The sequence below is a fragment of the Oncorhynchus masou genome, chromosome 12 (assembly GCF_036934945.1).
Source record: "Oncorhynchus masou masou isolate Uvic2021 chromosome 12, UVic_Omas_1.1, whole genome shotgun sequence".
Classification (NCBI taxonomy): Eukaryota; Metazoa; Chordata; class Actinopteri; order Salmoniformes; family Salmonidae; genus Oncorhynchus; species Oncorhynchus masou.
The window spans coordinates 75,947,391-75,961,492 of record NC_088223.1 but is presented as its reverse complement, the minus strand read 5'-3'; the positions used below and the strand labels follow the sequence as shown (position 1 = coordinate 75,961,492).

General features: G+C 40.9%; 1 protein-coding gene across 2 annotated transcripts in view; it reads left to right on the top strand.

Moving 5' to 3' along the window:
- The window catches only part of LOC135550820 (opioid-binding protein/cell adhesion molecule-like), a 428,940-nt gene that overhangs the window by 373,615 nt on the left and 41,223 nt on the right, over positions 1-14,102 (top strand). For both annotated transcript variants that reach the window (XM_064981951.1, XM_064981950.1), the window contains one exon: positions 13,795-13,920. In XM_064981951.1, the coding sequence (XP_064838023.1) occupies positions 13,795-13,920 (126 nt within the window). The remainder of the gene's footprint in view (positions 1-13,794; positions 13,921-14,102) is intronic.

Below are 14,102 nucleotides of genomic sequence, written 5' to 3'. Positions count from 1 at the left end.
AAATGGAGCCAATTTGTCGTAATCCCCACACACAGAGCTCTGCCGAGTTTTCTGCCGAGCTCCACTGTCATCTGCATTTACAAGGGAAGACGAGAATGGCTCGAGGGAGGCTATGGAACTGCATGGCATGATGTCTGGTCTTTCTTCCCACAGTTGTTGTCCCCTCCACTTATGGTCCCTTCCCATCAATGCAGAGAGAAAATAAAAAAATAATAACACAAGGAATAAATACACAATGAGTAATGATAAATTGGTTATATACCAGGGGTACCAGTACCGAGTCGATCAAGCAGTTGGCGTACCAAGCTTGCATCCAGCCAAGATGCTCTCAATGGTGCAGCTGTAGAACTTTTTGATTCCTGAGGGGGAAGAGGACTTGTTGTGTCCTCTTCATGACTGTGTTGGTGTGTTTGGACCATGATAGATCCTTAGTAGAGCTCGACCAATTAATCAGAATGGCCGATTAATTAGGGACGATTTCAAGTTTTCATATAACAATCGGAAATCAGTATTTTGGGATTTTGCCTTTTTTTACACCTTTAATTTAATATTTATTTAACTAGGCAAGTCAGTTAAGAACACGTTCCTATTTTCAATGACGGCCTAGGAATGGTGGGTTAACTGCCTCGTTCAGGGGCAGAGCGACAGATTTTCACCTTGTCAGCTCGGGGGATCCAATTTTGCAACCTTACAGTTAACAAGTCCAACGCAATAACGACCTGCCTCTCATTGCAGGAGACTGCCTGTTATGCGAATGCAGTAAGCAAAGGTAAGTTGTTAGCCCTCATTAAACTTATCTCATAAAAACAATCAATCATAATCACTAGTTAAATACACATGGTTGATGCTAGATAATATCTAGTAATATCGTGTCCTGCGTTGCATATAATCTGACTGAGCATACAAGCATACAAGTATCTAAGTACCTGACTGAGCGGTGGTAGGCAGAAGCAGGCGCGTAAACATTCATTCAAACAGCACTTTCGTGTGTTTTGCCAGCAGCTCTTCGGTGTGCGTCAAGCATTGCGCTGTTTATGACTTCAAGCCTATCAACTCCCGAGATGAGGCTGGTGTAACCGAAGTAAAATAGCTCGTTAGCTAGTAATAGTTAGCGCGCGCTAATAGCATTTCAAACGTCACTCGCTCTGAGCCTTGGAGTGGTTGTTGTCGTTGTTTCGAGGGTGGCTGTTGTCGTTGTGTTCCTGGTTCGAGCCCAGGGAGGAGCGAGAAGAGGGACGGAAGCTATACTGTTCCACTGGCAATACTAAAATGCCTATAAGAACATCCAATAGTCAAAGGTTAATGAAATACAAATGGTATAGAGGGAAATAGTCCTATAATTCCTATAATAACTACAACCTAAAACTTCTTACCTGGGAATATTGAAGACTCATGTTAAAAGGAACCACCAGCTTTCATATGTTCTCATGTTCTGAGCAAGGAACTTAAACTTTAGCTTTCTTACATGGCACATATTGCACTTTTACTTTCTTCTCCAACATTTTGTTTTTGCATTATTAAAACCAAATTGAACATGTTTCATTATTTATTTGTGGCTAAATTGATTATATTGATGTATTATATTAAGTTAAAATAAGTGTTCATTCAGTATTGTTGTAATTGTCATTATTACAAATATATATATATTTTTAATCAGCATCGGCTTTTTTGGTCCTCCAATAATTGGTATCGGCATTGAAAAATCATAATCGGTTGACCTCTAATCCTTAGTGATGTGGACACTGAGGAACTTGATGCTCTTGACCTGCTCCACTACAGCCCTGTTGATGTGAATGGGGGCATGCTCGTCCTTCATTTCCTGTAGTCCACGATCACCTCAGTCTTGCTGACGTTGAGGTAGAGGTAGTTGTCCTGACACCACACTGCCAGGTCTCTGACTTCCCTCCTCCCTATAGGCAAACTTAATAAGAGTGTTGGAGTCGTGCACGGCTACACAGTCGTGAGTGAACAGGGAGTACTGGAGGGGACTAAGTACGCACCCCTAAGTGGCCCCCGTGTTGATGGTTAATGTGTCGGATCTGTTATTGCCTATCCACACAACCTGGGGGCATCCTGTCAGGAAGTCCAGGATCCAGAGCACAGGGACTATGGTGGTCTGCTTTATATAGGAATTTCAGACTGGGTAAAGGAGAGGTTGAAAATGTCAGTAAAGACACTTGCCAGCTGGTCAGCGCAAGCTCGGAATACGCACCTTGGTAATCCATCTGACCTTGTAGCCTTGTGAATGTTAACCTGTTTTAAGGTCTTACTTGCATCAGCCACGGAGAGCGTGCTCACATAGTCATCTGGAACAACAGTTGCTCTGATGCATGGTTCAGTGTTGCTTGTTTCAACACGAGCATAGATGGCATTTAGCTCGTCTGGTAGGCTTGCGTTACTGGGAAGCTCGCAATTGGGTTCACCTTTTGTAATCTGTGATAGTTGGCAAGCCCTGCCACATCAAACAAGCTTTAGAGCCGGTGTAGTAGGCGTCGATCTTAGTCCTGTGTTGACGCTTTGCCTGTTTGATGGTTTGTTGGAGGTTGTAGCGGGATTTCTTAGTGTCCGAATTGGTGTCTCAAATGGAGGGCAGGGAGAGCTTTGTATGCATCTCTGTGTGTGGAGTAAAGGTGGTTTAGAGTTTTTTTCGTCTCTAGTTGCACAGGTGAAATGCTGATAAAAATTTGGTAAAATTGATTTAATTTTTCCGGAATTAAAATCACCGGACACAAGGAGTGCTGCCTCTGGATGAACATTTTCTTGTTTGCCTATGGCCCTATACAGTTCGTTGGGTAGGGTCTTAGTGCCAGCATCAGTTTGTGATAGACAGCTATGAAAAAAGAGTATAGTCTACAGCTTATCATGAGGTATTCTAAACCAAGCAGAACCTTGAGACTTCCTTAATAATAGAGATCGTTCACCAGCTTTTGTTAACAGACTACCCCCCTTGAGCTTACCCAACACTACCATTCTGTCCTGCCTATACATAGAAAAAACAGCTAGAATATTATTCATGTTCTAGTTCAGTCCAGTTTTGAGAAACATGGATATTACAGTTCTTCAGGTCCCGTTGATAGGATAGTCTCGAAGGGAGCTCATCCAGTTTGTTCTCCAGTGAATGTACATTTGCCAATAGAACAGAGGGTAGAGGAGAATTATTTACTCATCGCCATACTGCCCTACCAAGCAAAAAGGCAGTAACTGCTAATTTGGTTGAAAATTAGTTTGTCATTTTTGCTAAATTAAATACATTAAATTAAATACATTAAATACATGCTTAATCATGTGGACAAGTGTCCTGCCTCGTATTGGGTTTTGGAGAAAATGAGGGTCATGTTAGCAGTAATGCATAAAGTTACTGTGAAAACAAGATAAATAAAAACATTTTTTCTGTTCCATGCTATGAACAGTTACTGCCTTTTTGCTTGGTAGGGCAGCATAGTTTAATAAGGGTACCTGCATATCGACCTCGATATCGCCGTCTCTTTCTCTTCCGAGTGTCAGGGTTTGATCCGGGATAAGCAGTATGTCTTGTGCCACCAACTCATTGAAGTAAAAATCTTCATCCAAATTGAAGCTATTATTTGGTACATCGGTACCCCACGAGAGAACAGTCTATGACTTGGATTGCAATGTGGCCAACCTGTTGACAAACTTATTTCTAACAAGGTGTTTTATTGAGTGACTTCAAATATTACCTTACAGGGCCACAGCAGTAGATCACTCCTTTTGGTGAATAAGATGGACAATCAGCCACAATACACAGATAAGCCTCATGTTTTGTCTGCAAGTCATGTTGCTGTATAGTCTATACAAATAAACCCCTGAAAATTTCTGTAAATCCCAAAATATGTATGTATATTGAACCTTAGCTACTGTACCTGTGGGATCATGTGATATACCTTAAGCAGGTAAAATTGTAAGATCTTCATTACTTATCTAATGGGTCAGAGAACTGAAGAGGGAATGTTCAGAAGAGTAGCTAGCTCACTCAAGGGAATGACCCAGGCCTGTTTATGATAGAAGGCAAATTGTGTCAGTGGAAATTAAGATGCAGCAAATATGCTGAGCTTGATTACCAAATGTGCATGTTAATCGATGCTTGGAGGAGGCCATCATTTGCATGTCAAATCATTTGACATTTCCACAAGATGCAAACATTGTTACTGCAGCTGTGGATCCAACATTAGAGAACATTAATTCATTATAAGGGTGTTTATTTATTTACTGAGGAGCAAGAACATCTTGTCACATTGGGGAAAAATAACGAAATAAAATGGATTGCTTACGACTTAAGTAGCTGTATGTGAGATGTTACAGCATTGGAACGATTGGTTTCACCTGGATGTGCACTGAAACAACCTTCTTTTGTTTGCAATCACATTTAAGATACATATAGTTATTGCGATTCACTGGTTTTAGTAACCTGGACTTGGAAATAATTGGGTTCCGTTATTTTCGTGTCATTTAAAAAAAACACATTCATCTTAAGATAGCTAGGTGAGGCAACAACACATCACAGTCGTATCAAGTACATTTTCCCTCAACAAAGTATTTATCAGCGAAGTCTGCTAGTGGGAAAGGAGAAATGCCTTTATTTATTTTTACGGGAAAGGGAGTGGTGGGGGGGGGGGGTCTTGAGAGTTGTTATTTAAGATACTCTTCAAAGAGGTATGGTTTCGGGACATTTTTGTAATTTGACTACACTGTCCTGACTTTAGGGGGAAACTTGTTCCAACATTGGGGTGCCAAGACAAAGAAGAGCTTGGCCTGGTCTGAGTGGGAGCTGCCATCCAATAGGGGTGGGAGGGCCAAGCGACCAGAGGTGGCGGAACGGAGTGCTCGGGTTGGGATGTAGGGTTTGAGCATATCCTGAAGGTAAGGAGGGGCAGTTCCCCTTGCTGCTCCGTAGGCAAGCACCAGGGTCTTAAAGATAATGCGAGCTTCGACTGGAAGCCAGAGAAGTGTGCGGAGGAGCAGGGTGACATGGGCGAACTTAGGAAGGTTGAATATTTATCACAGGGCCTGGTTCAGGTAAGGCCTTCATTTAATAACAGATCACAATCCCACAGACCACACACACCACCAAACGTGCAGTCATAAAGGGGAGAATCTCCATCTTCTGTAATCTTCCAATGGTAAAGCAGCTGGGATTCAAGGTTTAAGAATATATAAGGGCCTTTGCAACCAGCCAGCAATGAAGCAAATAATTTTGATTCAGCATAGCAGCCTGTTGACTTAAGAATCCTTTGAAGCTCTGAAATCCTCCTTCAAAAGTGAAGGGAAGGTACAGCTCTATTAAAAAGCAATTTAACATGCTTTACCTCATAAGGGTTGGAGAATTCCAATCTGGTGGTAACACATACACAGGCTCAGTCTCAATTGACAACCTATTCCCTACATAGTGCAACACTTTTGACCAGGGCTCAAAGGGCTCTGATCAAAAGTAGTGCACTATGTAGGGAATAGATTGCCATTTGGGACTCCCACACAGACCGATCTCTTTATTGGCCATGTGACAGACTGTGCAATATAAAAAGAAAGCCCCTCACAGTAAGCACTTTATTGGCTTTGAAAGGTATTTTTCTGCACTCGGCTGGTTATTCACATGCGTAGAAATATGGTTGGTAAAGATAGAAAAATCAATTGGATGACTACCGTTAAATAGGCCTATATTTTGAATTAGGCTTGAGGATGTTTTAGTGATTAACAAATGGGGACTTTATTTCTTTGTCTTTTTAATTTAAATTATTGAATGAATTCAAGATACACGTCTTTAGCTAAATTTGTATGTAAGCTTCCCAAATATTAAGAGCTGCTTATGGTTGATTCATCGAAATAAGGAGATAATTATCATGAATGTTGACACTCACTTACTTTTCGAAGTAAACCATTGATAGAGCTTCAGTGTATTCGGAAACCTGGACTTTTTCCAACTTTTGTTACGTTAGTCTTATTCTAAAATGGATTAAATAAAAAAGGGAAAGGTTTACCTTCCAACAGGACAACGACCCTAAGCACACATCCAAGACAAAGCAGGAGTGGCTTAGGGATAAGTCTCTGAATGTCCTTTTGGTCCAGCCACAGCCCGGACTTCAGGCCGATCGAACATCTCTGGAGAGACCTGAAAATAGCTGTGCATGACGCTCCTCATCCAACCTGACAGCACTTGAGAGTATCTGCAGACAAGAATGGGAGAAACTCTTCAATTACAGATGTGACAAGCTTGTTGCGTCATGCACAAGACTTGAGGCTGTAATAGCTGCCAAGGGTGCTTCAACAAACTAATAAGTAAAGGGTCTGAATACATACTTAAATGTTATTTTTTCAGTTTTTTTATTTTTAATACATTTGCAAACATTTCTAAAAAACATGTTTTGCCTTTGTCATCATGGGGTATTGTGTGTAGATTGTGTAAAAAGTCAAGGCGTCGGAATACTTTCCGAATTCAGTGTATATTGTTTTTAACAATTATTTGAAATGCATCATCTAAATGGCTGCGGCTGGTAAAACCCCTCAGGTCATTATAACTGTAACACACAGAGGGGTAGATTATCACACAATGGAGGGGGTACAGTGAATACAAATATGAGATACATATTTTAGATATAGTCAAATTTAGGTTACACGGTTGTAGAGGGCAAGAGTCTGGATTGTATTTGTTACAGCAGCCTCCAGTTGTGTTCTCTGTTGGTGGACTTGATAGTGTTGTAGAAATTCATACTGAGAGAGACTTTGTCATTTCTTCAAACAATCATCTTTATTTAATGAGGGATTGTTCTAAATTCTTCCAGGCTATCTTTATCTCGGGTCACACAGACCACATCTTGTCTATAGAATACCAGCTTTAGGTTTTTATCACAAAGTCATTGTCAGTTTAAGCTATCTCTAGCAAAAACCCATTTCCTTGTCCATATGCCGAGACTAACTGCAGGAAGCTTGAGTGGAAACCATCTCTTTACAGAAACACAGCATTTAACAGAACATATATGTCTTACTATTTGATAAGTATATAATCATTAACTATTAATATCAAACAAATCAGGTAAATACAAACTTTTTTTATCACAAAAACCCTCATATCTTCAGATGATGAGCCATTTCCTGCCTGGACAACACCCAAATATTTTAGTTTTCCTTGTCTGACTGACAGGCAAAGTCTAGAAAATACCACTATTTGTATATGTATATGTTGTGACGTTGTATTAGTTAATGTGACGACTGTTGTTCATCGAATGATTAAATTTTCTAATTGCGTGATTAACTGAATCAAGCAATTATTAACTCATTAACCTGGGGCACCATGGGAAAACTAGTTTTATTGAGTTTCTATTTCCCAAATGAACTCAAAGAATATCAGAATATCGATTTTACAACAGCCGCTAATTAACCAGTTACCTCTACCAATCTCATTCTGAACGTCGTATAGCTCGTGAATCTGCATGGACCCGGGTCTCACCAATGAGTTCGTACCACACCAATCTTAATTGAATATTTATTTACTAAAAAGCTAAAATGATAAAAGATACACACAGACAAAACACATTATAGGCTATTGATTAGAACTTAGTATAACGGGCCAACACACAATGGCGCGTGTTACCCACGATGGGGATTTCAAAGAGAGAGAAAAAAGAAAGTACACGAGAGAAATATACATTTGGGTGAATGTCAGCTATGCTATTCTAACCCTTGCCCCAAACTGCAGCTCTTATGGGTCAGAATATAATGATGTAATTACGTGGGGATGATCTCAGAGGTTTCTTTGTGTGGACTGTTCAGGCTGCTCGATGGCGCACTACTCCGGCGCACCTCTCTGATCGTCCTCCCAATGTCAGTGTCCTTTTGGCTTAGGAGTCTGTTCCCTCACCCTTTGCTCTGGAAGGGGTCTTCTGAGGACAGACAGCTCTGTAGCTCAGAGCTCACAGCATAGGAATGAAACCCTTTAGATACCACAATTTGATGGGAGATGGAGGCTAGGTGGTTTGACTTGAATTCACACGCTTAGACACAGCTACTCATCCGTAGCTTAGGTAGAAAAGGATTTCTTTGTCTTCAAACTTGCATTGCGTTCTGGGTTCATTGACTTTTTAGACTTTGGCTGCAGCTTGGGTCACGTAGTCTTCCCTGTGAATTCTTTACTCACAGGTTTTATACCCTTGGGTCAGAAGTGGGCGTAACTGCCTTTAGGGCAATTCTCTGGGCGTACCTAGTTAATGAGGCAAGGTCTAGATTTTATTCAAATCCAATTTTAGACAACTAACTTAACATTTCATCGTCCCCAAAACATTCTCTTTGATTTGGATATTTTCCATACAACATACAATGTATAAACTTCAAACATATTCCAGGAAAACTCTTCACATTACAATGTTTTCGTAATAACGTAAGCTATTAACCTTTTAATAACAAAACAAAAATGACATACATTTTCATATTCCATCTATCGTCATTACCACCATTGTGGCTGACGGAAACCAATGTTCCAAAGTCCCTTTATTTAATGTTAATGTTCTGAGGCTGGTTCTCCATAGTAACAGGACAACGGAATTTGTCTGTGGCCTGAGATTTACCAGGGGCGTGAGGGGTCATAAAACCCCCACATCTTCAGACCCCTAGATCTCTCCTCCTCTGTTGGGGTTGAGAGATAATCTGTTGGGTTGTGATCTCCTGTAAGCAGACCTGATCAGGACAGTCATGACACGGTAGTATACCAATTTGACAGTATCAACTGGGTTTAGACTAAATACTGTGTTACTGGCAGAGGAGATGTCAATTCCATGTAGACTTTGGTCTGTTTGATATGAGGATTTCAGTTGAAAATCAGTTTATTAAATATTAACACATTACCTGCACAGACTAGGATCTAGGATTAGAAATTGAATGCGGGCCTCCCGAGCCGCCTAGTGGTCTTTGGCACAGCTTCTCACTGCTAGCTGTGCCACTAGAGATTCTGGGTTCGAGTTCAGGCTCAGTCGCAGCCAGCCTCGACTGGGAGACCATTGGGGCGGCGCACAATTGGCCCAGCATCGTCCAGGTTAGGGGAGGGTTTGGCCGGCAAGGATGTCCTTGTCCCATTGCGCACTAGCGACTCCTATGGCGGCCGGGTGCAGTGCACGCTGACAAGGTCGCCAGGTGCACTGTGTTCCCTCCGACACGTTGGTGCGGCTGGCTTCTGGGTTAATTGTGTCAAGAAGTAGTGCAGCTTAGTTGGGTTGTGTATCGGACGCACGGCTCTCAACCTTCGCCTCTGCCGAGTCCGTACGGGAGTTGCAGTGATACTGTACATAGACTTAATCTCTGGCCATTTTAATAAATGGAACACTAGTCACTTTAACAATGTTTACATATTTTGCATTAATCATCTCATATGTATATACTGTATTCTATTGTACTGTATGTTAGTCTATGCCGCTCTGACATTGCTCATCCATATATTTATACATTCTTAATTCCATTCCTTTACTTTGATTTGTGTGTATTGGGTATATGTTGTGAAATTGTTAGATATTACTTGTTAGATATTACTGCACTGTCAGAGCTAGAAACACAAGTATTTTGTTACTCCCGCAATACCATCTGCTAAACACATGTACGTGATCAATACAATTTGATATGACACGTTGCTGCTTCTATTTTATTTTTATCCTGCTGCTCGGCCATTTTACCCCTGATTGTATGCATATATCTACCTCATCTATCAATGATATTGTTCTTGTACATACAGTGCCTTGCGAAAGTATTCGGCCCCCTTGAACTTTGCGACCTTTTGCCACATTTCAGGCTTCAAACATAAAGATATAAAACTGTATTTTTTTGTGAAGAATCAACAACAAGTGGGACACAATCATGAAGTGGAACGACATTTATTGGATATTTCAAACTTTTTTAACAAATCAAAAACTGAAAAATTGGGCATGCAAAATTATTCAGCCCCTTTACTTTCAGTGCAGCAAACTCTCTCCAGAAGTTCAGTGAGGATCTCTGAATGATCCAATGTTGACCTAAATGACTAATGATGATAAAAACAATCCACCTGTGTGTAATCAAGTCTCCGTATAAATGCACCTGCACTGTGATAGTCTCAGAGGTCCGTTAAAAGCGCAGAGAGCATCATGAAGAACAAGGAACACACCAGGCAGGTCCGAGATACTGTTGTGAAGAAGTTTAAAGCCGGATTTGGATACAATCCGGATACAAGATTTCCTAAGCTTTAAACATCCCAAGGAGCACTGTGCAAGTGATAATATTGAAATGGAAGGAGTATCAGACCACTGCAAATCTACCAAGACCTGGCCATCCCTCTAAACTTTCAGCTCATACAAGGAGAAGACTGATCAGAGATGCAGCCAAGAGGCCCATGATCACTCTGGATGAACTGCAGAGATCTACAGCTGAGGTGGGAGACTCTGTCCATAGGACAACAATCAGTCGTATATTGCACAAATCTGGCCTTTATGGAAGAGTGGCAAGAAGAAAGCCATTTCTTAAAGATCTCCATAAAAAGTGTCGTTTAAAGTTTGCCACAAGCCACCTGGGAGACACACCAAACATGTGGAAGAAGGTGCTCTGGTCAGATGAAACCAAAATTTAACTTTTTGGCAACAATGCAAAACGTTATGTTTGGCGTAAAAGCAACACAGCTCATCACCCTGAACACACCATACCCACTGTCAAACATGGTGGTGGCAGCATCATGGTTTGGGCCTGCTTTTCTTCAGCAGGGACAGGGAAGATGGTTAAAATTGATGGGAAGATGGATGGAGCCAAATACAGGACCATTCTGGAAGAAAACCTGATGGAGTCTGCAAAAGACCTGAGACTGGGACGGAGATTTGTCTTCCAACAAGACAATGATCCAAAACATAAAGCAAAATCTACAATGGAATGGTTCAAAAATAAACATATCCAGGTGTTAGAATGGCCAAGTCAAAGTCCAGACCTGAATCCAATCGAGAATCTGTGGAAAGAACTGAAAACTGCTGTTCACAAATGCTCTCCATCCAACCTCACTGAGCTCGAGCTGTTTTGCAAGGAAGAATGGGAAAAATTTCAGTCTCCCGATGTGCAAAACTGATAGAGACATACCCCAAGCGACTTACAGTTGTAATCGCAGCAAAAGGTGGCGCTACAAAGTATTAACTTAAGGGGGCTGAATAATTTTGCACGCCCAATTTTTCAGTTTTTGATTTGTTAAAAAAGTTTGAAATATCCAATAAATGTCGTTCCACTTCATGATTGTGTCCCACTTGTTGTTGATTCTTCACAAAAAAATACAGTTTTATATCTTTATGTTTGAAGCCTGAAATGTGGCAAAAGGTCGCAAAGTTCAAGGGGGCCGAATACTTTCGCAAGGCACTGTATGTATATTATATTTTAATGATATTGACACTTTCTGATATTGGTACTATGCAAGTAACCATTTAGCTGTACCGTTTACACCTTCTGTAGAGACCCATCCACTTGGCAAGATGTGTCTGGGAGTTATAGCATTTATTTCACATGACCCATCAATTTAGACAAGTGTGTCTGGGTAAGCGTCATCTAATATTTTTGAAATATGTTTATCTGGACTTTTTAAATCTACTCACTGTTTCACGTGAATCCTTAAAAAAATGGGTGGGGCTAGCTTAAGAGGGTATGAACAATGCTGAATGGGTGTAGACAAAGGAGAGCTCTCCAGTAGGTACAAAACCATTCAAAGACCATTTTCTCAAAAGTGAGTTAACAAGTTTATTGCCTTTCAAAGCAGAATTACTTTCCCATTGTTCCTAAAAACAAATTCAGTGTATTATATACCATTTTGTAGCTCTGAGTCTCTACTTTTATTCATTGTAAAAAACACAATTTCAAATGTTACTACAGGAGATAAGACTGATTTCAACTGTGGATGACCCTGTCCTTCATCCTCTCTGTGGGTATACAGTATGTGTTGGTGTGTGTCTAGGGGGAGGGGAGACTCAGTGAAAAGTCACCAACGCTTTAGACCTTCGTCTGGCTTGTCGACTGAAGCGGCAGGTCTCCAGGTGACATTTGACACACATTTAGTTCTCAAATTGCCATCAAATTCTAAATGGGTTTTCATAATTTTAGGGAGTGGCACGTGCTTACACAGTGTAGTCCATTCTATTCCCAGTGGTTCCCTAAATAATATGATTGTGTTACATGTATCTTTGTGCTGACTGTTTCCTTTTCGTGTTCTGCAAGGGTTCCACAAAGATAAGGATTAGGCCTTGCACTGCACTCTTCTCAAATAGTGTTCAAAGGCAATCAATACATCAGCCACGAGGTGAATTGTCTCGTTTGCATTTTTCAGATACTGAACAGAAAACCAATTACACAAGCATCCTCTCGAAATTATTATTATTTTTTTTTTACTTGTCTTCTTCTTCTTGGAAATAGAAATCCTTGAAAGTTAAAAAGGAAGAAAGAGACAGAGGAAACCAAACGTGTCCGTTGATGTCAAAACATGAGGACACCTCTCTTTGGTTTGGCAGACACTTGCTGGAGAGATGAAAAGCGTCACATGTGGGGGACATTCTATTTGGTAGTCCGACATGATACTTCCTCAAGGAAAGATGTGGAACATACTTGTGCCTTGGCCACGCACAGTGCCTCATTACAATGTAGCTTACAATATCACTATATTTCCATGTCTTATTCAAATGCAGTTATGCCGGATGTACAGTATAAGGAAGTATGCCTAGTGGCAGTGAAAAGCACTGTATTGGATGATGTTCATGGCTAATTCGCTTATGATTTGGAGCTGGTGGCAGGTCCAGAGGGACAGAAGTGGGAGAAATTGTAAGGCTTGCTTAATTTCAGAACATACCTTCTAGTATAGCAGCTCGCTGCTCAACATGCTCCCTTTCACACTTTGACCGTTTTTAGGTTAAGGGTTTTTCCTGGTGCTTCTGCTTTTCGGGAAAATCTTTTCATTTGAACGACTGGTTTCCAAGTCTTTATAGGTTAGAATTTCAGTGCTTTTAAGTGGAGAGCAGGTGCAAAGTAAAAGCAGAGATATGTGTGTTCTTGTAAGACACTCCTGATAGTTGCTGGCTGTTTCTCGTTGCTTTGGATCCGCATTCAGCAACGGTCAAGGTCATGCTTTTCGTATCTTCAGATCACAGCTGTGGTTTGCAGCAATGGTTTGCTGTGTCTGTGCCAAATACTATTTTGTGTGTAAAAGCACATATTTATGATGGGTAGAAATTCCTTCATTAAACATAGTAGTATTTAGTGTACTTGTTTCTTTCTTCTTACCCCTCAACTTGAGTAGGCCTGGTTCTAGCTTAACTTTTCTGACTGTAATGATGGTGAGCAGTCTACGATGGCCCTTAGTTGCACCCATGGCCAAACATCAAACTGAGGCCTATTTAATACACTATCTTCCTTCAAGTTGGAATAACTCCTGTGACACAGTAACATTTTGATTGAGGTTGTGGTTGAATAGCTCTGGCCTTTGTTCAGTCCACTCTACCAGTAGTGAATGCCTTTAAGGGTAAACAGTAATGTCAGGAAAGGTTATCTTTTTCTGTGCGTTCCTTCACTTTACAGAGGCTTGCTTATAGGTTATAGGAAATGCTCTGATGTAGTTATCTCAGCACTAGCTTGATATGAGATTCAAAGGAATGCGTTCCTCGCAACTGTCATATTTACAGTATTTTATATTTTAATAGTATTGTCATCTTTAAATCCAAATTCTGAGTAACAAAGTTACTACAATACTTTTTGGTTAAAATGCTCAAACAGAAACAAATAGCAAACAAGTGTAATTTTCTCTGTGTTTTGCAGTGCCCCCCACAATCATCAACCTGTCGAAGGGCATCGTGGTCAACGAAGGCTCCAACGTCACGCTGATGTGCCAAGCCAGTGGCAAACCAGAACCCTCGTTTACCTGGAAACTCCTCTCTCCCTCAGGTAAGACACCAGTCTTTCTGTGCATTCAAATGGTCATCAATAAAATACAATAGTGTTTGTCCGTAGCTTATGCCTACCCATACCATAACCCCACCATCACCATAGGAAACTCTGTTAACAACGTTCGCATCAGCAAACCGCTCGCCCACAGAACGCCATACACACTGTCTGTCTGCCATCTG